The 16173-nt window shown below is 45.9% G+C and overlaps 1 protein-coding gene across 1 annotated transcript; it reads left to right on the top strand.

Moving 5' to 3' along the window:
- The first annotated feature begins 2377 nt into the window (after window positions 1-2377).
- On the top strand, window positions 2378-14831 carry HTR3B (5-hydroxytryptamine receptor 3B). The gene is made up of 11 exons (XM_033172531.1): window positions 2378-2395; window positions 2765-2941; window positions 6874-6918; window positions 7205-7314; window positions 7869-8038; window positions 8908-9065; window positions 11602-11812; window positions 13013-13213; window positions 13316-13337; window positions 14001-14176; window positions 14544-14831. The coding sequence occupies exons 1-11, from the start codon at window positions 2378-2380 to the stop codon at window positions 14681-14683; spliced, it is 1428 nt and encodes a 475-aa protein (XP_033028422.1). The 3' UTR covers window positions 14684-14831.
- The last annotated feature ends 1342 nt before the right edge of the window (window positions 14832-16173 follow it).

The following is a 16173-nucleotide window of genomic DNA, read 5'->3' as shown; positions in this document are numbered from 1 at the left end:
CAGCCTCAGCATGCTGAGAGAGGACATCTCATTTACAGTTTCCTGCTGGAACTCTGGTCCCTTCAGCAGCTCATCAAAACAGCTATCAGAGGCCCGGCGAGTGGGAGAAAGCGTACATCTCGGACCCTGAAGATTAGATTTTGCTCACACACGTTGCCAATTTGCTTCAGCCCAATGAGTTGGTGAGGCTGAGCTCCCCAAGGGCCAGCTGGAACAGTGAGCAGGGGGCGGGGGAGAGAATCTTTTTGCATTTCTGAGGGGCCACTCAGGAATGTGTCACATGCAATTTTGGGTCTCCGTATCTCCCTCCCCCCCCCCCCACAAATGCTCCCACATCCCTGGCTCTTTTTCTCTCCTGCTATGCAAACAGATTTTATTTTTTTGTTCCAGTAAAGAAGCTTGCTCATATGGGGGGAAGGGTTGGAGGGTGTGTGTGTGTGTGTGTGTGTGTGTGTGTGTGTGTGTGTGAAAACTAAATTATCTGAGTACAGGATCAGCTCCCAAACCATGTGGCTTTGGGGGTTTGCTAATTCCAATTCCACATTCACTTCTGTGGTCTAGATTCTTGAATGAGATCCGCAGAATACTGAATGGAAAAAAGGCCATTAACTGGAAACACACAGTCTATTATCATGAAAATTAAAGTGACTTCAGAGCTTGGTAAAAGGCAGTAGGCTGGCTGTCGTGTGACATGAGCTGTCAGAGGAGAAAGGCAGAAGCAGTGCAAAAGCCAAACCAACACTGCTCTCTTTCTTAACCACAGGCAACCTCTGCACCTGGCAACTGATGCCAAACTTATCCAGTTACCAGACTGAGCTTTACTCCTTCTGCTTCCCTTGGTAGGGACAGAAGCCTTAAGGATCTTACAGCCTGATTCAAAGTATATTTGTGCAGAAGCAAGTTCCATTGTGTTCACTGGAAATTTATAACATCCAAATCACTAAGTATACACAGGATCACAGCCTTGGATACAGATATGGTGGTGGTGAGGATGAATGATTCTTCAACATCAACTTCGTTGGACTGGTCATGTTGTGCAGTTGCCTGATTATCATCTTCCAAAGCAACTACTCTGTTCCGAAGTTAAAAATGGAAAGCGTAATGCTGGTTGCCAACAAAAGGGGTTTAAAGACTCTCTCAAGGCAAATCTAAAAAAATGTAGTATAAACACAAACAATGGGAAACATTGGCCTGTGAGCGCTCCAGTTGGAGAACCCCCTTTACCAAAGGTGTCATGGGTTTTGAAGATGCTTGAACTCAGGATGAATAGGAGAAACGTGCTAAGAGGAAGGCACGTTTGGCAAACCCTCACCATGATCAACTCCCGCCCGGAAACCTATGTCCCCACTGTGGAAGGACGTGTGGATCCAGAATTGGCCTCCACAGTCACTTAGGGACTCACTGTTAAAACCACGTTGATGGAAGACAATCTTACTTGGCTATGAGTGATTGCCCAAGAAGAAGAAGAAGACACATTTCAGTCAATGAGTTGGAGAAAGTGGTTTAGGGAGAAGTAGGTTAGGCCAAGAAGCAGTGATGGACCCCAGGTCACCCAGTGAGCTTCAGGGTTGAGTGGGGATTTGAACCCCATCTCCCTAGTCATAGTCCAAAACTCTACAAACCACTGCACCACACTGGCTGAGACTAGAAAGAGGATAGGACCCTGTGGGGGTTGTTAAGTATAGTAATTTAATTCACTGAAATTGTAAATGCATGTATGCATTACTATGTGTTTAAATTTTATGGTTGGCAACTGAATTCTAGAAAATTCTCTAGTAGTTCTTGTGTGATTGGCTAATGTTAGTCACATGAGAGGTATCTAGCGAAGGATAGACTCCATTTTATGTGAAGCGAGATGGCTGTGTTTTACAATCCACTGTGAACACTGCTAAGTTGAATAGTGTGTTTGAGTGTTTCTTCTCCGCTTGTATGAAAGAAAGAGAGCAAAAATGCAGAAGAAGGTGGAAATCTCTCATAGGACCTGCAAGGCATGGCTTCATTGGGATACAGAAGGCTGAGCGCTGAGCTCTGGAAACAGGAAAATACAGTTGTTTGGAAGTTAGAAGTAGAGACTGTAAGCTCATGCTTGGATAAGCATGTGACTGTAAATATTGTTTTAATTTGTCTATAAGTATAAGCTTCTGCAAGTAAAGTTTTTGAACGTTAAAGTCTGGACATTGGTTTAATTTGCAAAGAAGGGCATCAGTCATATATATCTTCTTCTTCTTCTTCTTCTTTGGCGATCCCTCGTAGCTGAGTAAGATTGTCTTCCATAAACATGGTCTTAACAGTGAGTCCGTAAGTGACTGTGAAGGCCAATTCTGGATCCACACGTCCTTCCACAGTGGGGACATAGATTTCCAGGCAGCAGTTGACCATGGTGAAGGTTTTCCAAGTGGGCCTTCCTCTTAGCACATTTCTCCCTTTTGTCCTGAGTTCGAGTGTCTTCGAAGCCCACGACACCTTTGTTTGGTAAAGGCTTTTCTCCAATTGGAGCGCTTGCAGGCCCTTGTTTCCCAGTTGTCGGTGTTTATACTACATTTTTTTAGATTTGCCCTTTTCATTGGCTGCATTTTTGCTACCCTTACTTCAACAGGGGTGGTAGTCCATGTGCCAGCTGGCCCACTCCAGGCTTTAAGTTAATACCTCTCTGTTAGGCTCTGTGTCCCGCCCTGAAGGGTCCAAGTGCTTCAGGAAGAACAGCCCTTCCCAAGAAAGTGTTGTCAGCTTTTTGTTATGTTCCCATCACGCTTAATTACCTGAGTCTCTTTGCTTGCCAGGCACTTTGGCTGCAGCCACTCAGCGACCCAGGAACTCCACACTGCACCGCTTGACCCGGCGGCTTCTGAAGAAGTACAGCAAGGGAGTGAGGCCTGTCAGAAATTGGAGCAAGCCCACCATCGTCTATCTTGACCTCTTTGTGCATGCAGTACTGGATGTGGTAAAGAGAGCTTCTAGCTCATTTAAAGCTGTTGACCTGCAGGGTAGAATAGCAATGAAGTCTCTGCAAGGGGAACACCTTTAAACAGGGGCTAGAGCCCATGTGTGATGTGCTTCTGTAGTCACTGAGGTCTAAACATGGGTTGGGTGCCAGTAGCTCTGCATTAAATCGAACCCTGTAATTATTACCTGCCTGAAACAGCAATTTTGGAAGATCTGCAGAAGAATATTGCAGCACTTCCAGAGACTAGGGATTTGATTCAGTCAACATTTTAAAGGCAAACCTACCCTGATAGGAACTTTGTGAGACAACACACAAACTAAAACAGAACCATCTTTCAGAATTCAAACTTTGCAGTGCTGGCCTACAGCTAGGTAATGTTTGCAAAAATGCATGTACAGTTGACTCGCAGCTTTTGTGCATTTAACTTGCCCGATTGCAGCTCTAGGCAATTGGTGGCTGGCCAGCATGCAATCACACAAATGAAATGTATGCAAGTTTGAGGGCTTGAAAGCTCTTTCTGTGCCAGTTTTCCCCAGTGTGGAAAGAGCTTTTAGGTTCTCAGGCTTGCTTACTGAGTTCTGGGAAAGTCTGGCATCATCTTGTGGGGCCTTTGAAAGATCTTACAGGGCCATCCAAGATCTCATGAGATTTCATGGCCTCCAGAGGCCATGCAAAATCTTCCCAGAGCCTGGTAAGCAAGGCAGAGACCTTTCCACACCAGGTTTTCCTGCCACAGAAAGAGCTTTTAAGCTCTCCTCCTTTCTGAAAGCTAGATATACTGTTTTCTATGAACATACCTTGGCAAATGATTTGGAGTGCTCCAATATCACCTTCTGGAGTGACTCAAGTTGTGTTTTCAGTGAAGTTTCATCATACACAATAGAACTTGCATACCATTCTCTAGAAACTGAAGCACCTTGCTTTTTCAGTGTTCCTAAATGCTTATCTCTGGAGCATATAGTTGCTAAAAAGCTCCCCTTTCATGCTGATTGAGTTGCTGGGGATGGGACTCTGCTGCAGCAATAGTAAGGGGTCTTCAACCCCTGACCACTATGTAAGAGGGAAGGGCTGGAGCCCAGTGGTAGAGAATCTGCCTAGCATGCTGAAGGTCCTGAACTCAGTCAATAGCACCTCTAGCTGGAACCGGAAGAGCCTCCTACCTGAAACTCTGGAGAATCACTGCTTGTCAGAATTGACAATACAGTCGTACCTTGGACCCCCAAAGCCTTGGTACTCATATGTTTTGGCTCCCAAACGCCGCAACCCCGGAAGTGAGTGTTCTGGTTTGCGGATGTTCTTTGGAACCCGAACGTCTAGCGGAGCTTCCTGCAGCTAATCAGAAGCCGCACTTTGGTTTCCGAACGTTTTGGAAGTCAAACGGACTTCCGGAATGAATTCCGTTCGACTTCAGAGGTACCACTGTACCTCTGCTAGGCAGACTTCGCTTTTGTCTGGCTCCATATCTGGCAGGTTCCCATGCCCATAAGATGGAAAGTACAGTGGCTCCACAAGGCCCAGAGCTTGCAAGGGAGTGACTTTGCTCATTTTGTTTTGTACGATCAACTTACATTGAAGACGAGCGTATTTGTACCCCCCGGTGATCAGAGGAGAGATTTGGCTGTGTAATCACCGTTGTCAGACGCTGCCGTTGGCTCTGCAAGAGCGCTCGATGCCTCCCAGGCCTCGGCAGGTGTGCACGCTAATAGAGGAGCCATTCGGCAGGCATTGCGGCACGCAAAGTGCTCCCGCCCCATCTTCCCTGTCGCCTGCGACTCCTTTTGTTGATCTTTTGCCTCCTGTTCCACGCACATAAAAGGCGGGGAGCAGTCTGAGACTCTCCAGTTATTAGGAGGGCCTTGGGGAAATCTGATTAGACCGATAATCTAGTCAACGGAGAAAGAGCTCCAATTTGTTTAGATTGAGTTTCGTCAGTGCCGAATTCCACGCACCTCCGTCTTCCACTCCACTGACTTAGAGCCTCCCAGACAGACGCCGAGGCAGCTGTTCCAACAGGATGCCGAACTGGGGGAAAGATAAATAAGAATGCGGAGGAATTATCTGCATGTTTGCTAACCACCAATTTAAGACTAAAGTAGGCTTCCTATGTTAGGGAGACTAATGAATTCCAATTCTCCCAAATATCCTTTGCTTTTAACAAGCAAGATGGAAGGGGATCCGTACATGTACACCCAAAGCGAGAGAGGAAGGAGCAGTTTCAAACGGCACAAAGAGAGAAGCAATTATATTGGCCAGCTGGCATGGAGGAAAACTCTGAAGGGGAGTCAAGTTTTACTTTTAGACTCCCCGCCCCTCCGCCAACTCCAACAACTCTAGCACTAGGGATGGAGGGAACATCAACAGCCAATGGGCTGCCCAAAGCAAAGAGTGCTGATACAGCAGTGATAAGCAGGAAAGGTGCTGGAAGCAGAGATGGGGATAAGAATTAGCTGTTCATAAAATGTGGGGTTATGCATAAGAAGACTTAAAACAGGGGTGGGGAATCTCAGGCCTGTGAGCCAAATCCAGCCCTCCAGCCCTCTCTATCTGGCCATCAGGATCTGTCCCCAAGCTGCACCTCCTTTCCCTAGGGCCAAACCCCTTACCAGCCCCATTCATGCCCTACTTGAATGCTTCTGCCAGGCTGAAATGTGTCCTTGAATAAGCATCCTACTGCTTGCGAGGCTATAGGTGTGTGTGTGTGTGTGTGTGTGTGTGTACTGTGGCAGGGTTCCTTGGAAAGTGGGACTACCATTTTTAAACTTTACAAAATATTTTCTGAGCTGCCCCCCCCTTTCCTCTTAGCCTGAGCATTCATGGGATATGGTGGCCGTTTCACCAGCACAATGGCAAAATATCTCTCTCACCCCCCACCTTGCAATTATTTCTCTGTTATTCTCTTTGCTAGGAAGGGATGCTTCCAAACTGTGAACCTTCCAGAGAGGAAGGCAATCAACGCTGCCCAGTTTTCAAGCCCTGCTTTTGTAGGGAATATGCATTATTCTTAGCAACCTGATTAATGTCAGAGTAACTAATTAGGGTGGTAGGGAGGGAGAGATGGGTGATTCGTTTATAGTGTCAACAGCCGGCAGCGGTGTGCCATTTTGTCAATGGTAATTTACTGTAAGGAGCAGCAGACAGAGGGGGGTACCTGAGAGTCGAGGGTCAACAAAACAGCGTCAGCCAGGTGTAAGAGAAGACAGTGATGGAGATGGGCCTCCAGAGAGTTGTCCACTTGGCAAAATTGATTGGTTCCCCCTTTTCTTTCTTAGCTGGATTCCAGGTGCAGCTCTTGCAAATCTGGAGATGGGGCAAGGCAGTGATGAGATAAGGCAGAATAATTCTAGCCAGCACAAGAAACAGGCAAAGCTGTTTCTTCATTGCTTAAACTGGCATACAAGCCTAACCCAGAACAAGGTTCAGGAACATCTGTGGACCTCCAGATGCAACTTCTATAATCCATAACTACTGACCATACTAGTTGCTGGGGCTGCTGGGAGTTAGAGTCTGACAACGTCCAGAGGGTCCCGGGTTCTCTATTCCTCCTGTAGGAAAGTCATAAAGTAACATATGACCTGCTCTGAATCTCAGGCTGGTCTCCCTGCAGTTCCCACCTTTGACCAGAGACAGACAGAGGCAAAAAAAGTTACACCCCGCTCTGGCATGGCTTGGGTCCCATGTCCAACATGTCCCTAGAACACCTAGGTGGATCTAGTTCCATGCAAGTCATACTGTTTGAATTTGCAATGGGAGAGACAGGGATGGAGATGATTTGGAGCCACATGAAAACATCCTGTTTAACAATAGGCAAAACCTCTTTAACTCTCTAGGCAAATGTGCAACAATGATAATTTCCTGATTCCACTGTCTTTCATCATAATGATTGTTGTTGTCTGCATGATTTGCACAATTTGCATCTTTTTCCTTTCCAGGATGCTCAGAATCAAAAACTGACAACAAGCATTTGGTATCGGCAGGTAAGATGATACTGACTGGGGCTGATGGTGTCCCCCCCCAAATCTGGAGGGCCACAGCTTCCATATCTTTGCTGTATGATGTGGTGCTCCAACTGTTAATTGTTAGTAAGCCAGGCCACCCTAATAACCCAAGTAGCCCCCCTCTCCCTTTTAAATTCAACCCCCACCCATTTCCCCCACTTCTCTAACCAAAAACTAAACAGATGCCTCTCAGCTTCCATCATGATACATTTGACTTTAGTACAGTTTAGAAATAGCTAGACATACTCCTATTTCTCCTTTGCAGATCTGGAAGGATGAGTATCTCACTTGGAATTCCAGTCGTTATGATGGTATCAAAGAAATCTCTTTGCCCATTCACTGCATCTGGGCTCCTGATATTATTGTTGGTGAATCGTAAGTGTGGACCTTGTTGGTTGGAGATGATGGTGACTCAGGGTCTCATAAACTTCTCTTAAGTAGGTTCCCCCTTGGGTTGCAGTTGTTAAGCTGAAGATGAGGGGGGTGTTGAAGCACAGGGTGAGGGGGGGTGATATTGTTGCTTTTCAGTAGCATTTTATAGTATTATATTAATAAATATGGTTTATTGGTTTTAGCCGCCTTGGAGGCCTACTGCACATATATGGGAAAGAGAAAGAGAAAGGAAGGAAGGAAGGAAGGAAGGAAGGAAGGAAGGAAGGAAGGACCAAAAGGATCAAGGGAATGGAACAACTCAGAGGGGGCATTTGACAACTCATGAGTGACATTTGCTGCCTCAAAACTTGGGAAGTAAGGAATGGAGTAACTCAGAGAGGAGTTGTTCCATTCCCTACTTCCCAAGCTCTGAGGCTACAAATATCACTCATGCCTGAACAAAAGATGTGATATTTAGCAATGGAAGTAATGTTCCCTGGTAATGTACAATACATCATGGGCTGTCCCTCTGCACTCTCTCTCTCTTCCTGGTATAGTGTGGATGCCAGCAAATCCCCAGATCTCCCATTTGTCTACTTGAATGCCAGTGGCGTGATCAAGAATTACAAACCCATGCAGGTGGTGTCCGCATGCATCCTGGAAATGTACACTTTCCCATTTGACACACAGAACTGCAGCCTGACTTTCAGCAGTGCTTTGCACACAGGTGAGTCAGGACTTCTGAACCTAGGGACTGGGTGTTATTAGGGGGGAATTGTGTAGAGCAGCTGCCTTTAATGCAGAAGGTCCCAGGTTCAATCCCCAGCATCTCCAGGTAGGACTGGGAGAGCCACGTATTCAACCTTGGGTCCCTAGATGTTGCTAGACTACAACTCCCATCATCACCAGTTAGCTTAGCCTATGGCCAGGGCTGATGGGTATTATAGTCTACCGACATCTGAGGACCTAAGGTTGAAGAACACTGGTGTAGGCAATACCATGCTAGATGAACCAACAGTCTGAGGCAGCTTCCTCTGTTTCCATTATTGCCTTTACACCACCACCACCACCCAGTGCTGGCCAAAGGGAGGGACTACAGGGAGTCTGGTCAGACCAGATGAGACGCCTCTCAACTGACCAGAGAGAATCCAACCCCCCCCCCCCAAACAGTTTTTTTGGGCAGGATTGATTGCTCTTCTAACAAGGCTGCCTTTATTTTGCTTCACATTTGCCTTACTTTGCAGGACAAGAGTTGGCTCTGAGTGGGAAACGGCAAGGAGATATACCTTGGAATGATAGGTAGCCACAGTCTGGCTTCTCTCCTCCACAAGAACTAATTTCTTGACTCTGTTTGCTCCCTCTGAGTTCTCCACATTACTGGAAAAGAATCCTAGGAAGTTTAGTTTGCAGAGGGGGCTAGGAATTGTACTTCTGTGGGGGGGGGTGAACTACAGTTCCTAGGAATCTTTGGGGGATGCAATGTGCTTTAAATGTGCAGTGAGGCTGTAACGTAACATTTTGTTCACCACTGGACTTGATCTTAAATGTGTGCATGACTAATAGTTTCGTCATTTCCCCCCACTGCATCCTTTTTAGTTCAGGATGTGGATCTTGCTTTTTGGAGGAGATATGAGGAGATCAACAGTGACCAGAAGTTGTTTCTAAATGATGGAGAATGGGAGTTGGTCTCTGTGCTCTCTGAGCGGCATATCCTGCAAACTCAGACTGGGAGCATTGCTCAGATTCGGTTTCATGTGAGTACCCAGAACATAATTTCTTATTGTGACCTGGTCACTCTATCCTCTCCTCTTCCTTTCTCTTCCATTAATGACACCATTTAATGCCCCCATGTCCTCTTGTTCTTGTTCTCTCTCTTGTTCACAAAGGCTTCCTGGCTAAACCTGGTCCTTCAGCTTTACTGGTGCCTGGTTTTTGTATTGTAGTTTAGATGGTTGCTGTTCATTCATTTATAGTTGTGTTTTTTAAACGGCACTTTTGCATTTGATTAAAAAATAATAATCCTAACATTGTGAAGCTGCTCTGAGTGCCCTGTGGGTACAGGGTGGAGTAAAAATACATTTTTTACTTTGAAATCAGCAGTGATGTGATAATTGTTAGGGACCCAAGATTTCCAGTCGGCGTGTTAATGTGATTCAGTGCTAGGAGTAAGAGAAATTTGGTTTGCCCCTAGTAAGGATCTTCCTGGTTCTTCTTTCTTCATGCTTCTTCTTCTTCTTCTTCTTCTTCTTCTTCTTCTTCTTCTTCTTCTTCTTCTTCTTCTTCTTCTTCTTCTTCTTCTTCTTCTTCTTCTTCTTCTTCTTCTTCTTCTTCTTCTTCTTCTTCTGTCTTCCTATTCTTCCACCCTCCTCTTCATTCTTCCTGTTTGCTTCTTCAGATGACTGTGCTGCAGAGGCCTTATTTCACCTGGGTCAAACTCCCAGTTTGGCACCCCGCTATCCACATTTATACACACACACAGGCTGAGAGCCGCAATGGAGGCTTCACCCAGGAAAAAAAAAACCCAGCTAGCCCCCATAGCTACAGCACTGCCTTCAAGTGTCACATATCTGCAGTGGCCATGGCACAAACAAACCACACACAATTACCATACATGAACATTCACCACAAATTCAGCACACACACTCAGCATTTCAACCCTCCTCACTCCAGCACAGGAAATGCTACCTTCACATAGAATCTACAAACTTACCATTATCTGGTGCTTCTTTGTTGAATAAATGAGAAGGGAAAGATGCCAGTTTCAGCTGCAAAGCTGTGTCTGACTGTCGGCCCCCGTTTGCCTCATGAAGGCAGCTAGGCAAGACTGAGTGCTGGTGGGGTCCTCTGCCGGGAAGACAGTTGGCACCTAACCTTGGATAATATTCCATCTCCAGCCTGCAGCTGCTGAACGGGCACCGAATGAGATTGATTCCCTTCATTAGCGCCAATGGGCTGCAAATACCTTTTGTGTACTTATTATTATTACCTGGCGTTAATGGATAATGAAATGGTGGCATAATATTGCTAGCACCTGAAGGGTGTCTAATGGCAAGCACGACTAAATCGAAAGCGCTCTCCTCTTTTTGCTTCCTTCCTTGTGCTGGGGAATTTAAAGGCAATGAGCTCCATCTCCTGTTAGACAGGATGGGAAGGGAAGGATTTGGTAGCTGAGAGAATCATAGGTTGGAGTTCAGGACCATGGACACCTCCACAAAACCCTGCCCAGAAAAGAGATGAAGATTCTGAAGGAACATGCTGCTGCCATTGGCTGATACCAGTTCCCGGTGAGGATGCTTCATGCAGGGTGGCCCAAATCTTATTGAGGGGTGCACACCCCACAGTCCACATTTGAAATCGTCATGTGGGGTCACCTCAAATTTCTGAGCATTGGACAGACACAATGGTTTTGACTGGAGAAAACTATTGTGCCTCTCAAAGGGACGCGGCTCCCACTTGTAGAGAAATATAGTATAGGGCCGAGCAAAGCTTATTTGCGGGTTTGACAGTACATAAGCTTTGAACCGACATAAAATTTTCTAATTTTGTGGTTTTTCAAATTCTCTATGAAATAAGGAACTGGTAGCTAGTGACCAACGTCAGCGTTGCTCTCTCCTCCCTCCCATGTTTCCTAGGACAGCCAGTGTGGTTAGAGTGTCAGACCAGGGCACTAGCCCCCACTCAGCCATGAAGCTCATTGGTGATCTTGGGCCAGTCTCTCAGTATAGTCTACCTCACAGGGTTGCTTTGAGGATAAGATGAAGCGGGATAACTATGTACACCACTTTGAGACCCAGTTCAAGATAAGAAGGGATATAAATGCAACAGCAGCAGCATTAACAACAACAACAGCAGAATTGTGAATGGAACTCTCTAGAATAACTCCATCACAAAGTTTGGCATATCTGTGTAAGCAACTGAATTTAGAACAGAACAGCACAGATTGGAAACATTTATAACAAGCTGCCTTTCTTTTCTGTTCTGGATGCCACATCTGACTTGTACTGTCTGCACTGAAAGCAAGTGGAACAGCTATTATACAGAAGCACCAAGTTCAGAGGTCCCTGGATATCAGTCTCTAGGGAGCAATAGCAGGAGCAGGCTTTCCAGAAGCATGCGAACTTGATGGGCCTCTTATGCCCTTAAGGAAACTGGTGTCACCATTGTGGCCCAGTGGGTCAGCTGAGGCAGAACAGTAGAGAAAGATAGATCACTGCCCCGGAGGCAGTATAAATTCCTTATCTCTGAAGTTTCATTAATTGCCAGCCCTCTTTCTCCATCTGATTCCTCCAGATTGTTATCACCAGACGTCCCCTGCTCTACGTGGTCAGCTTGCTGATTCCCAGCATCTTCCTGCTTGTTGTGGACCTGGGTAGTTTCTACTTGCCCCCGAATTCTGGAACAAGGATAACATTCAAAACCAGCGTGCTGGTTGGTTACACTCTCTTCAAAGTCAACATGTCAGATGAACTGCCAAGCACTGGGACCGGCACATCTCTGATTAGTGAGTGGAAACAGGGTAGCACTAATATGAGTATAACTTAATAATAATAGCACAAAGGTTCATATTGTTTCACACGTGCAATGGGGCAATTCTTAAAAGGTATAGTATTATGCTCATATTGCAGGTGAAGGCACTGAAACAGTGAGGTTGTGATTTACCTAAAGAAAACCCAGCTGAGGCAATATTCTAACTGGAGCGCCAGGAGGTATAGAGCTCATTCTTCCAGCCACTGCAGTATTACCAGGACAATAGGAGTGGGTTGTGATTGCACCAAAATAAATCATAGCAGAAAACCAATCTTCTGCTGCAGGCAAAATGCATGGGTGCCAAATGAGCTTTTCTGCAGCAGTAGCCTTGGCTAAAGTGGGTCTCAAAATACAGGCAGCCTCTCTTGGGAAATATCCCACAATGCTTCAGGTGTGTGTTCTTGTGTGCCTGTCCTGTTTCTGTAGGAGCCTGTACAGGAGGAAGCAAGGAGTGCAAAGCAGGCATCAAAGTTCTCACTGAGGTTGTAAACCAATGGTGATGGAGCAGTTCCAACCTAGCCCAAGGCAGGCAGGTGGCTGGGCAGCAGGTTCTCTAGGTGAGTTGCCAGGGAGCCAAGCCTGAAGCAGCTGTTAGATAAGAGCAGCAGGGCTCCATGTGGCTCCCTGGATGAGCTAACCTGGCTGCACTTCTGTTATCAATTACAGGTGGGTAGCCGTGTTGGTCTGCCATAGTCGAAACAAAATAGGAAATTCTTTCCAGTAGCACCTTAGAGACCAACTGAGTTTGTTCTTGGTATGAGCTTTCGTGTGCATGCACGAAAGCTCATACCAAGTATCTGAAGAAGTGTGCATGCACACGAAAGCTCATACCAAGAACAAACTCAGTTGGTCTCTAAGGTGCTACTGGAAAGAATTTCCTATTTTGTTTCTGTTATCAAGTTGGTGCTGTTGAGCAGCAAGGAGCTGGCCAGCTGGTTTTGCTAGAAGCCCTGTAGCACAGAGAACAAAGCACCTCAGCCAGTTCACTAAGTTCACTGACTCCCCCGTAATTGATAGGTTTGGGGCAATGCAAGAGTCTCTAGATAGATGCCTATGGCTTGTGGTCATCATCCTCATTGGAGAAGTCCCTTTATATGGGCTCTGCATGCTGGATCACAGCAATGCCAATGGTTCACAATGGTATCTCCTCCTCCTCCTCTTAACTCTGTCTCAGGTGCCTTCTTCACCATCTGCATGGCTCTGCTGGTCCTCAGCCTATCCAAATCCATCTTCCTCATCAAATTCCTCCACTTGGGTGATGACTGCACACGGGATAAGCCCTTTGCTTCTTACTGCTGCAGGAGCGCTGTTGACACTGCAGGTGAAAACGCCAAGGCTGCTAGGAGCACAGGAGGAAAAGCTGGCACTGCTGCAGGTACAGAAGGCCAAGAAGTAACGGGAGACAGAAAACGAATTTATAAAACTATAAGAAAGTGGATAGAAATGAGGTCTTCCCACCCACATCTCACAAAACTAGAACTGGAGCGGAGGGTTTCTGTGTCAGCCCAGAAAACTAACTGTTGATGGATTGCAGGCATACAAAAGCCCTTCTTCACACAATAAGTCATTAATTTGTGGAACTCACTGCCACAAGATGTAGCAATAGCCTTTGGCTTAAATGTATTTAGAAGAGGATGAAGCAACTTCAAGAAAGAGAATAGGTATACCTATAGCAATTAGCCATGGTGTCTATATTTAACCTTTAGAAGCAGTCTACATCTTGAACACTGTGGAGGAGCAATGATGAAGGATGGCTGTGCCTTCACTCTGCCCTACTTGTAGGATTTTAGGAGGCATCTGTGGGGAACCAGCTTGAATCTAGAGCAGACTTCCTGAGCTTGGCATCCTCCAGATATTTTGGACAATGAATCTTATGAGCCCCAGGCAGCACGGACTGATGGGAGTTATACATCAAAATATCTGGAGGATGCCAGACTGGGAAAGGCTGAACTAGATGGGCCCATTGGTCTGACCTCACAGAGCTCTGCTTATGTCCAAGCACAAACCTCATAGATTTGTAGGCAAAACTCTAGAATTGTAGTCTTAGAAGGCACTCCAAGGGTCATGCAGTCCAACCCCCGGCAATGCACGAGGTCAACAAGGAACTATGCCCACCCAGGACTGAGTTGTAAGAATGGGTTGGGTTAGGAATGAAAGTGAAGCAAGCCCTCATTCATCTCTTCTTCCAACATGATGAAGTGCTTCTGTCTTTCTGCAGGGATACCCTTGGCTTGGGAAGGCTCATCTGTTAAAAACCACGCCACTGGGACAGCCACACCCCCAATGGAGAAGATCCGAAGAGAACTCCTCCCCATCAGCTCCCACTTTCGTGCCCTAGGCCAGTGTTTTTCAACCTTTTTTGGGCAAAGGCACACTTGTTTCATGAAAAAAATCACGAGGCAAACCAGCATTAGAAAATGTTACAAAATTTAACTCTGTGCCTATATTGACTATATATAAAGTAATTCTCTTGAATAGGAATCAAATAAACACAAAGAAAGTATTTTATAATTACTTTATTATGAAATAGTAAGTAAACAGAAATATGAAAAATTATAAAATACTTTATTCAGTGCGCAACCTGGGTCTGTTTGGCTGTTTTTTTTAAATCTTTCGAATTTTTCAATTTTCCCCACGGCACACCAGGCAACATCTCGCGGCACACTAGTGTGCCGCGGAACAGTGGTTGAAAAACACTGCCCTAGGCGTTGCTGCCAAAGTGGATGGTGATTGGCTCTCTCTTGCAAACAAGCTTGACAAACTCCTGTTCCGGGCCTATCTTTTAGTGTTGGCTGTGTATGCAGTCACAATGGGTTCTCTCTGGGGGATGTGGAGCTCCCAGTAGGGGCAGCTGGCAAGGCAGTTCAACATGGCACTGAAGAATGGCCACATGGGCATCTTAAATGACATTCCCAGTCAAATGATTATGCCCACTTACAGCATTGGATAGCACAATTTAAAATGTGGGGCATCACCTTTGGCACTTGAGCGCTCTCTCAGTTTTCTTTGTTGACTAGTCTAGGCTAGTTAAATGAATTTAACATGCATGCGTGTGTGTGTGTGTGTGTGTGTGTGTGTGTGTGTGTGTAATATGCAGATAGCATCCATAATCATAGGAGAAATAATCACAGGGATCACAGCAGGTGTGAAGTGGGAATTTGAAGCTTTTCCTCCTATCTCTGAGAAGCGACTGTCCTCAGGACTGCAGGAAATGCTCAAAGCCCCTCTCAGTTCCTGCTGCAGTCCTGGCAAATATCAGTCCCCCCTTTCCAGAAGATGTTATGTGTGTTATCCCCCCACAAAATAACCTTCACTCAAGTTGCTCTCACGTTTAAGGTCATATCTAGCTGCTCCTTCTGTCTCATCTCTCCTTCCAGCTCTCCCCTTTTTTTGTTACTGGGCCACAGGTTATTACCATGTACAGTGGGTAGTCCTGGGCAGATGTGGCGATGAGTTGCCCTCCAGATGTTGTTGGACTTATCAGCCCCAGTCAGCTGAGCCAATGGGATATGGGAGTTGGAGTCCATCAAATCTGGAGGACACCTTCCCGATGCTATGGGTAACAATCCCTCTTTTCTTATTTTGCCTTCAACTCTCTGGGAAACTAGTATCATCACAGAGGTTTTTCTAGCAGGAGAAAACATCATGGGGTGGATAAAGTAGACACCATGTCTTTGACTCCACTGCCGTCATGCTTTATAGAATGACTCTCCTCTCCCATTCAACCTCTGTCTCTCCACAAAGCCATGATTGCAGTATCATTCCCAGACCCAATCCAATCAGTGCATCAAATGGGACATCATTAACCTCATCTCCAGGGCTTATTTTGCTCATAAGATCCATGCAAATGCATTTGGGGTGATGGAAGTGCCTCTCCTAGGCTTTTTGCAGCACCCGCACTTAAGATGCGGTGAAGAACATCAAGAAAAACGAGGTGACCCTTTGAGCGGCACTTCATTAGGATTTCCTGGCAGGGGGAGTTTGCAGAAATCAGTACTGTATGGAAATGAACTGTAATAAGTTTATAGCAATAAACATACTAGTTTCAAAACCAACGAGACTTCAGCTAGCCATGAGTCACTAGCTCCACTGATTTCCATAGGGCAGCCTTCCTTAACCCTTCAGATGGTTTGGACCTCTGTGGAATCACAACTATTCAGTTTTCCGTATTTCACTCAGAACATGATATACGAAATGATGGGGGAGGGGATGGAGGGATGAAGGTGTGGTGAAAGAAGGAAAAATATGGATATCAGAAGTTTAGGTAAAGTGGCATCAAATGAGGGGATAAGGAGGGAGCATTGTGGGATGCAACAGCAGTACCCCTTGAGCACT

Source organism: Lacerta agilis, chromosome 15, assembly GCF_009819535.1.
Source record: "Lacerta agilis isolate rLacAgi1 chromosome 15, rLacAgi1.pri, whole genome shotgun sequence".
Taxonomy (NCBI): domain Eukaryota; kingdom Metazoa; phylum Chordata; class Lepidosauria; order Squamata; family Lacertidae; genus Lacerta; species Lacerta agilis.
The sequence above is the reverse complement of the archived record's forward strand: the minus strand, read 5'-3'. Positions and strand labels throughout refer to the sequence as shown.